Here is a 13986-nt window from a genome sequence, read left to right on the forward strand (position 1 = left end):
GACCCCCAGGGAGTGGAAGTGTCAATGGAGGAAGGGACAGCAGAGTATTTAGGTAAGGACAATGGTCAAGATCAGAAAGCAATATTTCTGCCATCCAAATTAAAGCCTGTTCAAAGCTGGAGGAAAAGATATGTTGCATTTGTATCTGCAAACCTCTGTAACAATCACAGAATCATAGAACAGTTTGAGTTGGAAAAGACCTTTAAAGGGCATCTAGTCCAAGCCCCTTGCAATGAGCAAGGACATCTTCAACTAGATCAGGATGCTCAGAGCCCCATCCAACCTGACCTTGAATGTTTCCAGGGATGGGGCATCTACCACCTCTCTGGGTAACCTGTTCCAGTGTTTTACCACTCTCACTGTAAAAAAATTCTTCCTTATATCTAGTCTAAGTCTACCCTCTTTCAGTTTAAAATCACCCTTTGTCAGTTTAAATCGGTTTAAATCACCCCTTGTCCTATTGCAACAGACCATACTAAGAAATTTGTCCCCATCTTTCTTACAAACCCCCTTTAGGTACTGGAAGGCCGCAATAAGTTCTTCCTGGAGCCTTCTCTTCTCTAGGGTGAACAACCCCAACTCTCTCAGCCTGTCCTCATAGCAGAGGTGCTCCAGCCCTCTCATCATCTTTGTGGCCCTCCTTTGGACCTGCTGCAATAGGTCTATGTCTTTCCTGTGCTGAGGGCTCCAGAACTGGACACAGTACTCCAGGTGGGGTCTCATCAGAGTGGAGTAGAGGGGCAGAATCACATCCCTCGACCTACTGGCCATGCTTCTTTTGATGAATTTGAATTCAAGGTTTCCTTTTTTACCTGCACACTTGAGAGTCCTATGAATCTCAGGAGAATGACACCATTGTTCCCACAGGATCAAATGTAATATTTACTATGGATTTCATGAGGAAGCCTGTTTGGAACCCCGCCGACTTCATGGTGTCCCATCTCAATTGAAAGTACTACTTAAATAACATTTGGTCTTGCTTACTGAGGAAAGTGCAGTGTCCACAAAGCCTTCAAATAGTGCTAAAATTGCATTTTGAATGGAACAAAGCAGGAGGAGAGGTAAGCTGAACAAAATCCGAGATGGAAGAGACCCATCTTCTAACTACTGACCTTGAAACGGTTGATCAGATCATAGCGTGTGAGAAGTTCATAGAAAATGAATTTCAGTGCATGATCCCCACTGGCATCGTTTAGTGCAAATACATCGAAGGACCACTTGTCTACATTCTGCAAGAGTGGGTAGAAAAGACGGTTAATACGGTCATCCCTTTTACAATGATAGTTCAATTTCTATCACTTTACATGAACAAATGGAGAATTAGAGTGGTGATGTTAGTGTATAGCTTTTTTTTTTTTAACATCCTCGATTCCATTTAACCAATGCAGAGTCTAATTTATTCATCAGTATTGTATGACTCGTGTTTAGGAAGCTTCCATTATGAACATATATGCTATTTGTTTATTCTAAACATGGCAGTTCTCCACACCAGAATTTAATCAGCAAAGGCTCAGTCCAAAAAGATAAGAATACTGGTTTGCTTTAGTACCTGAAATATTGGGATGGTTCTGTTGTGGCTGATTTTACCCTTCTCTGTTCCCTACCCACGTGCTATGAGAAATCTATGAAAAATAATATTAATTTTGAAGGAAACAGGAATAATGAAGATGTGTCTTTTAATGACATTAAAACTTCTGGAATTTGCTGTCCCTGTGGGGTTCTTATGGCTTTTTATTGTAAACAAAGCCCTCCATTGCTTCACTCATGCTTAAAACAGAATAAGGTGATATGTTTCTTGCAGTAAAAAAAAATACAGGCAGTTGTGATGATATTTTTACCACTTACTGTTCAGTCAACCAAAATAATAACTAACTAGAAGAACTATCTTGCTAGATCCAAAGAGCAAGTTATTTCCTTCTGATTTTAATATTAACCCTGAATTGTGATTATTGCAGCTTAAATTGCCCAAAGACAGCATGACCCTGATTTTCCTTTTTTTTTTTTTTTTTTACAGATAAGGGAGTCCACTGGGGCTTTCAGAAAACTACAGAGCAGAAGAAAATCACAGTAATGTTACATGAAGTCCTAACAATGGTATAAAAACCAACCTATATAACAAAAGAGTAAATATCTAATTCCAGTTAGGAAAGTTCCAGTCAGCTGTAAATGATATATTAATGCTGCAGGGTGGTCAGCAAAGAGATTGAGGAGAGAAAGTTCACTTCCCAGCTCATAAAGCTAAAGTATAAGGTATAAACCTTCTTGCAGAAGGTCAAGTTCAAATCTCAACTCTAGGAAAGGCCATGGGAGTTGACAGCACTCACTATCTAGCAAGATAAAGCTCCTTGATCTCAGAATTGGATGTTCCTGAAACCCTGTGAACCTTTCTCTCCTCCTCCTAGCAACAAAGAGGAAAGGTGCGGAAGGAGTTATAGCTAGAAGAATGATATACAGATCAACCAAGCAGCTGCATCTGGCACAGGACCAGCTCTCAATCTCTCTTGCCTGCTGAGAACTTTGATGTACTTCCCACAGGGATTTATCCAAATGACTCTCCTTAAACCACATATTAAAGACTGACATCTGTACATTGAAGTCTCCCTCCACTATCAAACTCTGTTGCAGATTACCTCCCATTTCCTTGTGGCACTTTCACCAAGAATGAAACGAGACTCCATTTCACACATGCATGTGCACAGCTGCTCACAGTGCAAGAAACGGGTTTTGGCTAGACATAATGTTGAGTACTGTTATGGATTATAGTCCATCTAAAAAACTACCATCTTTTTAGCAATACTAAAAATGCTAAATTACATTTATCTACTGAGCTCTTACAGCCCAGTCCACCTTTTCCGTTTGTTGTCACGGTTATGTCTCAGGTAAGGATCTGACTTCAAGTCAAATGCAAAGGACAGTGACTTTTAAATGCCTTGTGGTCGGTCACCCATACCTCAGCATAGCTACAGGACTTCTTATGTTCTGAACAAGACCAATGTATTTTGGTACGGACTCTCTCCAGCATGGGCTGATCCAGACAGCCTTGCTACTTGCATAGTGTTGATTACACAGAGCAGAGTATGCCTCTTGTGGAAGTATAGTCAACGGCAAAGTTAATTAGTGAGTGAATATCAAGGGTGTTGAAGATTCAGCTCTGCTTTCACCTATCCCAGTAAATCACTTGCTTGCTGAACAGTTGATTTTACAAGCTGTGCGGAGCCCACGCATTGAAGGCAGGGTCAAGCTTCTCCAGACATGATTTGTTGCCCGAGTCATAGAAGAGCAATCGCAAGTTGCAGCTTTTTGACACTTTCAGTAGGTGTTGGAGAGGAAAAACAACCAAGAGAGGAAAAAATTCCACCAAGAAAACATGTTTTGAAGCCCTTGAACAAACTTGGAAAATGGGCAAGAAAAATAATGCCCAAAGCATCCACTCTGTCGACTTTAAGTATTTTCCTGGGTTTTGAGTGTTTTTACTTTGTAATCACTTATCTCAGTCAATGAAGCAAATTAATTTAACACTTGTACATATACAATAATTTATTTTTGTGTCCTATGGCATTGAAAATAATGTCTCAACTATGCTGAAATTTAATTCACTGTAAGGCAATCTTATATTGTAGAAATAAAAGGGGTTTGTTCCTTTATGTATTTTTCCTATAGTTAATGTTGTGCTCTTGCAGCAGATAAAATTTACCGAATTACGCCATTGCAGAATAGTAGATCAGAATTGTTCTTTTGCACGAAATAATGGTTAACCACGTAGATGATAAGTTTCATAGTAGAGCTATTTAGATTTTACTGAGGGAGAAATCCTTGCTCCTGTCAAGTCAACAGAAGTTCTGCTATTGACAATAATGACAGCAGCATTTTACCCGGAATAACTAGGGGTAAAATCCTCTTAACAGAAGCATGAAAGTATCACAGATGGCTTAGAGGCTTGCAGTAACACCACTTACACTTTGAAAATTAGTGGATTTTATGACCTTAAAAAAAACCCAAATCACAGAAGTGACCCCTATATTGGAGAGAGATCTGAAGGGAGGCAGATCTTCACAGATGTCTTGTGATGGAGGAGAAAAAACTGTCTCTTCTCCCTAAGGAGAGCAGGAGAAGCGAGGGATGGGAAACTTTCTGTGCTACACAAGTCTCTAGGTTACTGGCCCTGTAGCCTCAGCTCAAGTGTCATAGGCTGTTCTAATGCCACATATACCCAATACGGTATAACTGCAAATAGATCCAAGGTGTTTTACTTCAGTCCTGTGTCCTTATTACTTGGCCAATGCTCCACTGCTTGGGGCAACCTAGAGATGAAGTGAAACATCAATTCTTCCTAAATGCTCAGTTTCCTGCCTTTCTGTCTGTCCTTAACCTCAGAGCCTTGATTTGTTTTATAAGCCAAAAAGCAGATTCAGGGATAGATGTTATTCCGCTCAACATTACTGTCAGGCCTGATGTTTTTGTAGCCACAGACAAGCAGAAGGCTATACTGCAGACATTGTAAGTGACTACAGGGTCTGTGTTCATCACCTGTATATCAACCAGCCCAGAAAATATTGCTGTGACAGCACAGGCATCAGAAAACAATGAAAAATTCACTTCTAAGGCAGGTAAACACTTCAACAGCTAGTTAACGTGAATTTTTGTCTCTAGCACTACACTGCTGAACAGCGGATCACCACAACTTACTGGGTAAATTAACATACTTATTCAAACATTTCTGTATGAATGGTATGTATGACCACTATTCAGATGAGAGACAAGGCTGATCTCCCTTTCTGTGCCAATAGGTCTTACATCATCACACCCATATAATCCAGAAAGGCAACAGGCTACAGCACTAGAAAAATCAGTATCCAATATATAGGTATAGAGAGAGATGCTGTGCAGTCAACTAAAAAAATCCATCTGCATTTTTTGCAGAAGCTGCAGTATTTCATTGTTTTATTAAAACCAACCTCATTCTGCCAAGCTGATTCCACAGCTTTGGGTCACTCGGTGCACACGTCCTGTTGGCCACGGCAGCAAAAAGGATAGCACATGGTTCAAAAATAAGTTAGTTTTGACTCCATGTCATCTCAATCCTTGTCCTTACTCCCATGACTCTGAGGGGAATGTTGATTATGGCAACCCAGAACAGCTGAAGAGATGTCTGTGGTACACTCCTACACCCATTTGCATGCTTAAACCATCAGTTCCTTTTACAGAGCACACCAGGCAGTCACTCAGTTGTAAGGTTTTTTACTTGGTTTTACTGGACTGAAGCAAGCAACAAAATGTATCATTTTCCATTAAGGAGATGGGACTGAGAAATTTAAGATGAACTATTACTTCAAAGACAGAAGACTTCTTCAAAGGACAACAAGTAAGTCCCATTTCTACCACATCCACTACCAACCTCAAGGCCATCCAGGCAAAGATATGTTCTCAAAACAGTTTTGGAAAAAAATAAGTCCTAGAGTGCACAGAGGCCAAGCGGGTTTTATTTCACCCTGAGAGAAATTAGTCAATGCCTTTGTTGTTATTGACGCATTTTAAATTGCTCTAACATGATCGCTTATCTTTATGACCCTTAATCATTTACAAACATAGAAAGAGGAGAGGGATTATGTAAAGGTTAAGTCAGCTGAGAGTAGCTGATGCATCTTGGATTGTCTTGTTACTGCAAAGGAACTCACGTACCATTATAGACATGTTTCCTCATAGGCTGGCTATGGGGTGTAGTTCTAAAAGAACAAAGACTTTAGATCCCACTAGCAGGAATGAAGCCAACGCTTGCCAACCTGCACTTGGAAAAAAGTATGGATGGATGCTTTTGACTCTGTACATGAAAGGCATGTTTCTTCTTGCATTCAGTGCACTACTGCAATTCCTCCACATCTTTTGATGAGTTGTACTATCCAAACCAAAAAGGATTCACTAACTCAACGGCAGGTCTTTCCAGTGTGGAGTAGAGCAGAAGGATTGCTTCATGAGCTTTACACGTAATGTCCCTGTGTATTGCCCCACTGTATCACCTTTTTTTCACCGTTGCATGCATGCAACCACATGCAACTTGTAATCTGCAAAGCCGCTGTGTAGGCAGTTAGTTGCTAAATTGCGTTTGTAGTCTTGATAATTCCTCCCTAAGTCAAGAACCTTGCAGTTGTCCCATGGATTGAACCTTTTTTTTTTTTCTGACTACTTCTGACTAATCAGTTTTCCTCTGAAACTTCAAAACTCATAAAAGGGTCATTATTCCTGAACTGATTGTCACCCTGAAGACCTGAAGCTGACCAATGCACGAAATTCCCTTCTCTCACAGCAACTGATCCTCTTCCTTCTACACCTCTCTCCATCTGTGTTTTCTTTCTTCCCTGTGGGAGGTTGTGATTGATTCCATCATGTTACTGATCCTCAGTTTAATCACCATAATCTAGAACAGAGCTGTAGCCTTCATAACCTGAAAATGGCTACCGTCTTGAACTCTATTCTTTCTTTTATTGAAAAGATATTCCTTTAGGCCAGTAAATGATTAATGTATGTGAACTAAACTAAACGTCAGAGAGAAGGAAAGGGCAAGTACTAAGACCCCCTTACTAAGTCAAACATTGCAGTGTTACCTTGATGCTTTGTACAGAACCGCCCCCCTCAACACCTTTTTATTTGGATTACCTTTAGCACTCCAATTACAGCTGGTGGGTAGCTCAAACCGACCATATTTGAAGTCCGTCTGTACATTCTACCAAGATAAAATACATAAGGCAACGCATAAATAGAATTAAACAAAACAAAACAAACAAACAAAACCCATAAAGCTACAGACCATTACGGCAGACCTTATTTAGCCCAGGAAACACTGACTACAATTTTTTTTTTTCTTCCTTCTTGCTCCGAACTTGCACAATATTTTCTATATCATTCTTATTGTACAGCCTAACTTGAGATTATACACTCCCCAGTATCTCATAGCTTGGTTACCTGGCAGGACATCATAGAGAATCTGCCAAGATCAGATCTTCATTAGAGGGAAAGGCTACACTCAAATAAACAAGACATTCCCCATTTTGCACTGCAGTTGACCATACTACTCTTTCAGTTCCCTTAGTCCTTGCTGGTCCACATGCAAGTTAATTCTGAATGTACTTCAGAAATTATTTGTTTTCTGCAATGAATGAACTTCAGTTCAGTACAGCTGTCACTTTTGTCTGCCTTTTTTTAAGATTGGTATAAAATCTTTTGAGTGTTTGCTCTGTGTGTGTGTGTTTGCGGGACAGACAGAGAAAGAGTAAGGCAATAATCAACATCTGCAACCATATTAAACAAAGCACTTAAGTATGTACCAGATTTTAAACTTGTTTTCAGGCCATGCTGTGCTTAACAGGCTTGGTGAATGCAGAAACATTTGTCATAGCTAAAATGCCTTTCTGCAGGTCACCCTTTTTTGCACTTAACCAACGTAGGACTAAAAGGAGATGATGGAAAGCTCTCTTCTCCCATCTGAAATGATCCCACGTGCAGTCTTCCTTCACTTCCCTTTTTCTTTGTCATGTTCTGCATTCAGACCTGAAAAAAGTCAGCCCCCTTTGGAGAATTAAATTCACCCATTCCCCCAATTACAGAATTTCTTACCCCCTCCTCCCTCCAGTCAGCAGCCCCATAGCCTTCTCTTAAGTGACAAGTCAGGCAGAGACCCCCTCCCTCAGCTCAGGAGGGCCACAACCCTCCTCTGGTGCCATATAATATCTGAACACTTCCTCCTTTGGGCCAGAGTGATTCAGATCAGCTGGAAAACAGCCTCCCGCAGCCAGCTCTGTGTTGAGCAAGTCCCTCACTGAGAGTGAGGGTTAATTCACAAATAGCCTGTCAAACCTGGAGAAACCTGTTCCAAGGAGAAATGACAGGTTTAGTCTTACCACAATTTGCTGCCACTCTTAAGACATGTACAGTAACTTTGGTACACAGACAAAAAAATCGGCTATAGACATGCTGGAAGAGGCTTCTGTGTACAGTCTGTGTGGCTTGTGGTGCACTGTGTGATATGCCCAGCCTCCTGCACAGAGGGCTGGTAGGCTGTCACTGCGATTCTGATGAACGGTGACAGACATTCGGCTCTGACAGACATTCCTGACCTGAGTTTTGTTGTAGAGAGCTCAGACCTGCTGTCTTTTATGCTGCCTAAAGTCTGCTAAAAGCTTCACATGTGCTAGCCCTCCTTCTACCTTGAAGGAAGAATGTCAGCAAAGAGTGGTTACTCCATAATAAAAGGTCAGATTGGAAGTGAGTCCAAATTTAAATGACTCAATGTTTTAAAGGGCGCAGAAAGTGAAATCAGTTTTAGCAGTAGGTTCTGATGCAAATCACAACAGAGAAGGCTGAGAGGACTCAATGGGTTTTTTGAAACCCTCCCTGAGCTCCAAAGTTTTCACATCAGTTAGACTACAGAGGTAAGCAGAGGCAAGGGAGGGCTTGGTCTGGGCTGACCAAATTTTAAAAGCTGTCACTCTTGACCTAGGGCTATGCAGAGGTGCATATTCCCTGTCAAAATTATCCCAACTGTCCTATTACATCTGTATTAAGCTAAGAACAGATCAGTATGTGCTGTTTCAGGTTTCAATCTATTACTGTTTCAGGTTTCAATCTATTACTTAACCCCAGGTTTCAAGGTGCTATCCAGATCTGTGTAGAAACATTATTAGACGCATATTAATGTATTCTTCATTCAATACTATGGAAACAATCTGCAGTACCTGGGCAGCTACAAAAACAAAGTAATTACATGCCCCTTTACCTTTCCACAAATATCCCAGCTTGTACTGCATGGACAATACTCCTGAATCGGGGTTTTTCCTCTGTTCTTTTGAGCATCATCCCCATTTGCCGCGTGAAGGTAGAAGCCAACCAGTCCCGGACCTCTGAAGGCACAGAGTCGGACTGGATGTCACTGAGCTCATCTTCTGTGTCCAGTAAACGCCTAGAAGGGGCGGGAGGGAAGAGGGGAGAAAGATGGGTAAACAGACTCCCTTGGAGAGCATTGCAACATTATTAACAGAAAAGAAACTCACATATATTCTAATTAAAGCAGTTGTTAAAAGTCTTTGGTTCATCAGCCCTAAGGGAACACAATTGTACAAGTCTTCAATACATTATTTACTCTTTTGTATAGTTAAATGTTAGATTGTGAAACTCACTACTAGGCCAACAAACAAGAAGTATCAGCGTTCTGAAGTACAACTATGTAATCATCCACTGACTTCTCATCTTCAGCTCATCAATATTCCTGACCTTTCTGCCCTTCAGAGCTCATTTATGGACGTATCTAACTTCCCAGCTAGTATCATACAGTCCTCTACCATTCTGGTCATCTCAGGTGACTAGACAAGTGCATTTAGCACTGAGGAAATGGCATATAACAGAGCAGGGAACTCCTCTACAACATCTTACCAGTCTACCTCTATCATGACCTGAAGTAAAATTTTGTTTAATTTCAAAAACTTCATACAAGTGAAAAGATGTAACACTATTCAAAAGGAACAGAGGAGTAGGAATTTAGAAACTTTCAGAAAAAGCGGAACACAATTGTTATGAAAACATTTCTCCAAGAGAATATATATAAAGTATATTATTGCTTTTTATCTCCTCCCCTGCTCCATGAAACTTAAAGCAGCTTTTAGACCGAGGATTGAAGATCTGCTCTACACAGACTATGATATTTTAATGATTAAAAACATAATGTCTGTGAGTAATAAAACGTGGCTAAAACAAATTTCCCAGCTGAAGTGTAAATTACAATTTTGTGTTGTTCGTACTAGATATAAAAAGAGTATTGATGGCTGCAGTTAACTCACCTAGTTTCGTCAATGTATACTGATTCAAGAACAGTCGCAGCATATTCCAAATTCTTCTTTAGGTCTACAACTGAAGCTTCCCCCCTCTCTAACTGCTTTACCAAAGACCGCAACCTAGAGAAAAGGAAAACAGAAATCTGATTAGTACAGAGAGAAATAGGTTTGAGAGTAAGTGTCAGTTCAAAACTGGATCCAGCATGAGACCTAGCACACATGATTGGCAGGTGAAAACTTTTGGAAGTCTACAAGATTCTTTAAGCCAAATGCAAGAAATTAACAAAAATCACTTTTCAAAGATCAGTCACAATGATGCCAGGCAAACATCACATTATATTTAGGCTCAAATAAGTCAACAAGTTATGACTGTCCCCTACTCATACTGAAATAAGTCAAAATAGAAATCACTCAGAATTTAACACAGCAGCTAAGAGAGGGCAATTTCATTCCAGCCATAAGTAAGGAATTAACTTCTTGAGTAGCTTCTGTTGACAAGTGTCAGCCATTTATGATGATTGGTGTATGCTTATGCAAAATTGTATTAGAGTATATTTAGACATGCTATTGCAGAAATACTATGCAAGATTAGGAAATACTATGATTTTCATTAGATCATGAGGTCACCCTCAGACTGTCCCATCTATATTAAACAAAACTCATGGAAGTTTTTTTATCAAGTTATTGTTATTACTGGGGGGATAACAATCTTTCTGAAAACAAAGATTTGTGTTGAGAATGACTCCTGTGTTAAAGAAAATGAATATATTTGTGTAATTTTCTTTTGCCTTTTCCTCCCCTTTACTCTACTTTCTGTGGCAAATTAGAAAAACAAAACAGGGCAGAAAGAGAAGAAGAAATTGTAAAAGTAAAGAGTAAAATGCAAATATTTTAAACAATCCAAGAATACACATGCTTACAATTAGAAGAAGAAAAGTATTCATTTAAAAGGACAATGGAATAAAGAGTTGACATGTTAAAACATTTTTGTGAATATCTTCATCCTTGTTAAACAGCAGTTAAATAAACACTCAAATTTACATTTAACAGTGTAGCAGAAATCACTAGTTGTTAATTTGTCCTGTTCAAGATGCAAAAATGTAGTCATCATGTCATCTATACTTTGTCTTCTACTTAGCAGACTACTCTTCCTCAGCTTTTTCTATAGGCCATGGAGAAAAAAGAACTTTTCCACAAGGAAATTCAGATCTAGAGCCCAATATAGGTGCCTACTCTCACTTTATTAACCGTATTGGGAGCCCAACCTCCTACAACAGACACATACATGAAGTTCTTAAAATGAAGTGAGTATCTGCATTCCCTTGCAATCACAATGCCCCTGTAGCATTAGCACTTTCAGGAGAAGTCAAGACTCCATGGGGCTGTATTTCACGGCAGAGCTGAGAAACGGTCAGTCTGCCTGTGCGCACTGTCCCAACAGCTCTTTCCAGTTGGGTTTCCTTCCCCCCCCCTTCCTTCCTCACATAAACAGTGAGGCTGTAGGGAACAAAAATCATAAAACATATCGAACGTTCCTCTGGCTAGATCACATAAATGCCACTCCTACTCACAGTGGTACTGCTGACACACAGCTACATATTTAACTTTACAAAGAATCTTGAGCAAGAGGTTGGAACCTCTCCAGGAGGATTAACTCATCTGCTTGTTGGCAGTCGAAAAACAAAATTTTCAATATTTCATTCCTGATGTGAGAATGGAGATGGGAAGGTCGGTGATGTACAAATAAAACAAACAGAACTCTCCTTATCTCTGTAAGCCAGGTGGAGAGCATTCAACTATGCCAGCATGTTTCCCTCCAGTCCTGAAAGCCAGCTTGGGGAATCCATGGAGCAACCTCAGCCCCATGAATTCATTGAGAAACATGGTTCAGTGCTCCCATACCCCTCTCCTGTGTAACTGCACTCCCAGGTGTGAGCAGCAACACGTTGTGTTTGATGAGCAGAGCTAGGAAAGGTGCTCCCCCACCTTTCAGGTTGATTCCAGCCTCGGGCAGCACACGTGGAAGATGAATTCAACCTCCTCACTAGAGCCAAACCACTGATCCCTCCTACCCATTCCCAGCTTTTCTTACCAACGCAGGAGGGGAGGAAGAGAAAAAAAGAAAACAGTAAGCATTAGTTCATACGGCTCCCCCTTCCTTCATCCTGTGTATGGGGAGTCCAGAGATGTGACCTCCTTCACTAGTTACCAGAAACGTTGTTTGTACACAAGCCACAGGAGTTAATATTGAAGGAGGAACATTATCTTTGGCTCTTCCTGACTTTTACTTCATTGATTGAAATACCCGGCAGCTCTATGCCACAAGTCATTCAAAATTCATGTTCAATAATAGCACAGTGAGTAACGGTTGCTTCATGGCACCAACATTCATCATCGAAAGAGATTATGCAGAGCACTACGTGCATCAATCATTTGGAAAAACAGAAGTACAGTTGTTATAATAAAACCTTGTCACACGATCAGCCGCTCTCATGTGAAAAAAAATTACATCGTCTTTGTCTTACCATCCATTATCTATAAGTACTTCTGATTCATTGAGTCACAGCAGCTGCTGCCAGTTACCTTTACTAAGTAAGAGACCGATGATAGTTTGTCTTTACTGCATTCCATGTACCTCTATGCTTTTTGAAACAGTCCTAACTGCAACCATACAGTTAAGGCCAGGCTGTGCCACTGAAGGGCATCCAGACAAATTTATTAGCTGAAAAATTCTGTTTCAGGGTGGCTGAAGTAATTCCGGAATGCAATCAAATTCACCAAACCATTTTGACTGAAATAACAGCACTACCACAAACATTTAACACGTTTTATTTTTAGGAGCTTGTATTAAAGCAACGGAAGTGGAGGGCAAGATGCTGACTTCCCCATCTTTGCCCCACAGACTAGTCATTGCAGCAGGTGAGTAGGGTTTGGTCACACGCACTGTTTCACAGGAAAATGCGGAGTCTGTCAGGCTACTGAATAAAAGAAAGACACTGATATAATGATCAGAATCAGTTTAAGGAACTCAGTCGGTCATTTACTTTGCTTTTATTGTAACTGCATGTTTTGTACGAACAAAACGCTTTTCTTAACCAAAGCATGTTTTGTTCTGTTCTAAGTTCATTATAGACTGATAAAACCTAAATTTTCACCGTTTCTTTTTTTTCTCCTTTTCCTTTCAAGTTCAGAACTGAAAATTTGCACAGATCTACCAGACCCAGTTCCACTGAAGCCCATGGACCTAGTTGTAGGAGAAGCAGCCAATTTCCTGTCCATAAGGAGATCCCAGACCAGAAGGTTGGTGTTAACCATTTCTAATATTAAGCTGTCTTAAGACCACGGCACATGCCACAGGCAAACCAGGCTGTAGGTCAGCCAAGAGTTTTTCAGATTAGAGTCATCAGCACAGCACTTACAAAGAACTGGTTGGTCACACAATATTAGCTCTAAATCTAGTTGTTTAATTATATTAAGATACAGCTAATGCCTTTTTTAATGAGATTTCCAAGGGAAGCTATTCCTCCAGTCTGCAAATTCTCTGTGAACGCGTGCCAAATATTATGGAAAAAGTCTGAGAACCTTTGTTCTATGTAGTTATTTCACATTTTAGTCCTTGGAATAATCCCTTAACTACCCAAAGGAAAAAGCCTAGTCCAGAGCTATGCTATGCATTTTAACTTCCTCTGACCACACAGGGAGCTCCAGTAGGTGCAAAATCTTGGAAAGGGGGCTAGATCACTTCCAGAATATGGTCTCCCACGCTGTCCTTCCAAGGAAAATATCTGTATGCATCCACTGTAAAAAACCCTGAGAGTATCTGCAAACAATCCCACTGAATTCAGCAAAGCAATACATTTGTGTAGAGCAGGCGGGTTGGGTCCTCAGCGAACGTGAGAAGTTATCCGAAGTGTACGCTGTTCCGCAGCACCGCTCCTGCTCTTTTTAATGTTTCCCTAAAGTACTATCTGTCATAGGATTCAGGGAGAAAGAAAGCAAATGACTAGAAACTGGGCCACTGAACTCAGTCCATGAAAGCTACACAGCTCAAAGACCCAAAGCCACTCTAGATCCAAACTGCGTAACAGGAAAAAGTGAAGCTGTTTTCAGCGTGTTCTTGAAATGTAAAATTTCTGAGTAACTGCTCCAAGCATTCTCCTCTCTGTTA

General features: G+C 40.4%; 1 protein-coding gene across 2 annotated transcripts in view; it reads right to left on the minus strand.

Annotated features, from left to right (window-relative positions):
• PDE1C (phosphodiesterase 1C) overlaps nucleotides 1-13986 on the minus strand; it is a gene marked incomplete at both ends in the record, with an annotated part of 391441 nt that overhangs the window by 143525 nt on the left and 233930 nt on the right. For both annotated transcript variants that reach the window (XM_082479397.1, XM_082479398.1), the window contains 4 exons: nucleotides 1113-1229; nucleotides 6652-6718; nucleotides 8768-8950; nucleotides 9825-9938. In XM_082479397.1, the coding sequence (XP_082335523.1) occupies nucleotides 1113-1229; nucleotides 6652-6718; nucleotides 8768-8950; nucleotides 9825-9938 (481 nt within the window). The remainder of the gene's footprint in view (nucleotides 1-1112; nucleotides 1230-6651; nucleotides 6719-8767; nucleotides 8951-9824; nucleotides 9939-13986) is intronic.

This window comes from Vanellus vanellus (assembly GCF_965231255.1).
Source record: "Vanellus vanellus genome assembly, chromosome: 2".
In the NCBI taxonomy this organism is placed as follows: Eukaryota; Metazoa; Chordata; class Aves; order Charadriiformes; family Charadriidae; genus Vanellus; species Vanellus vanellus.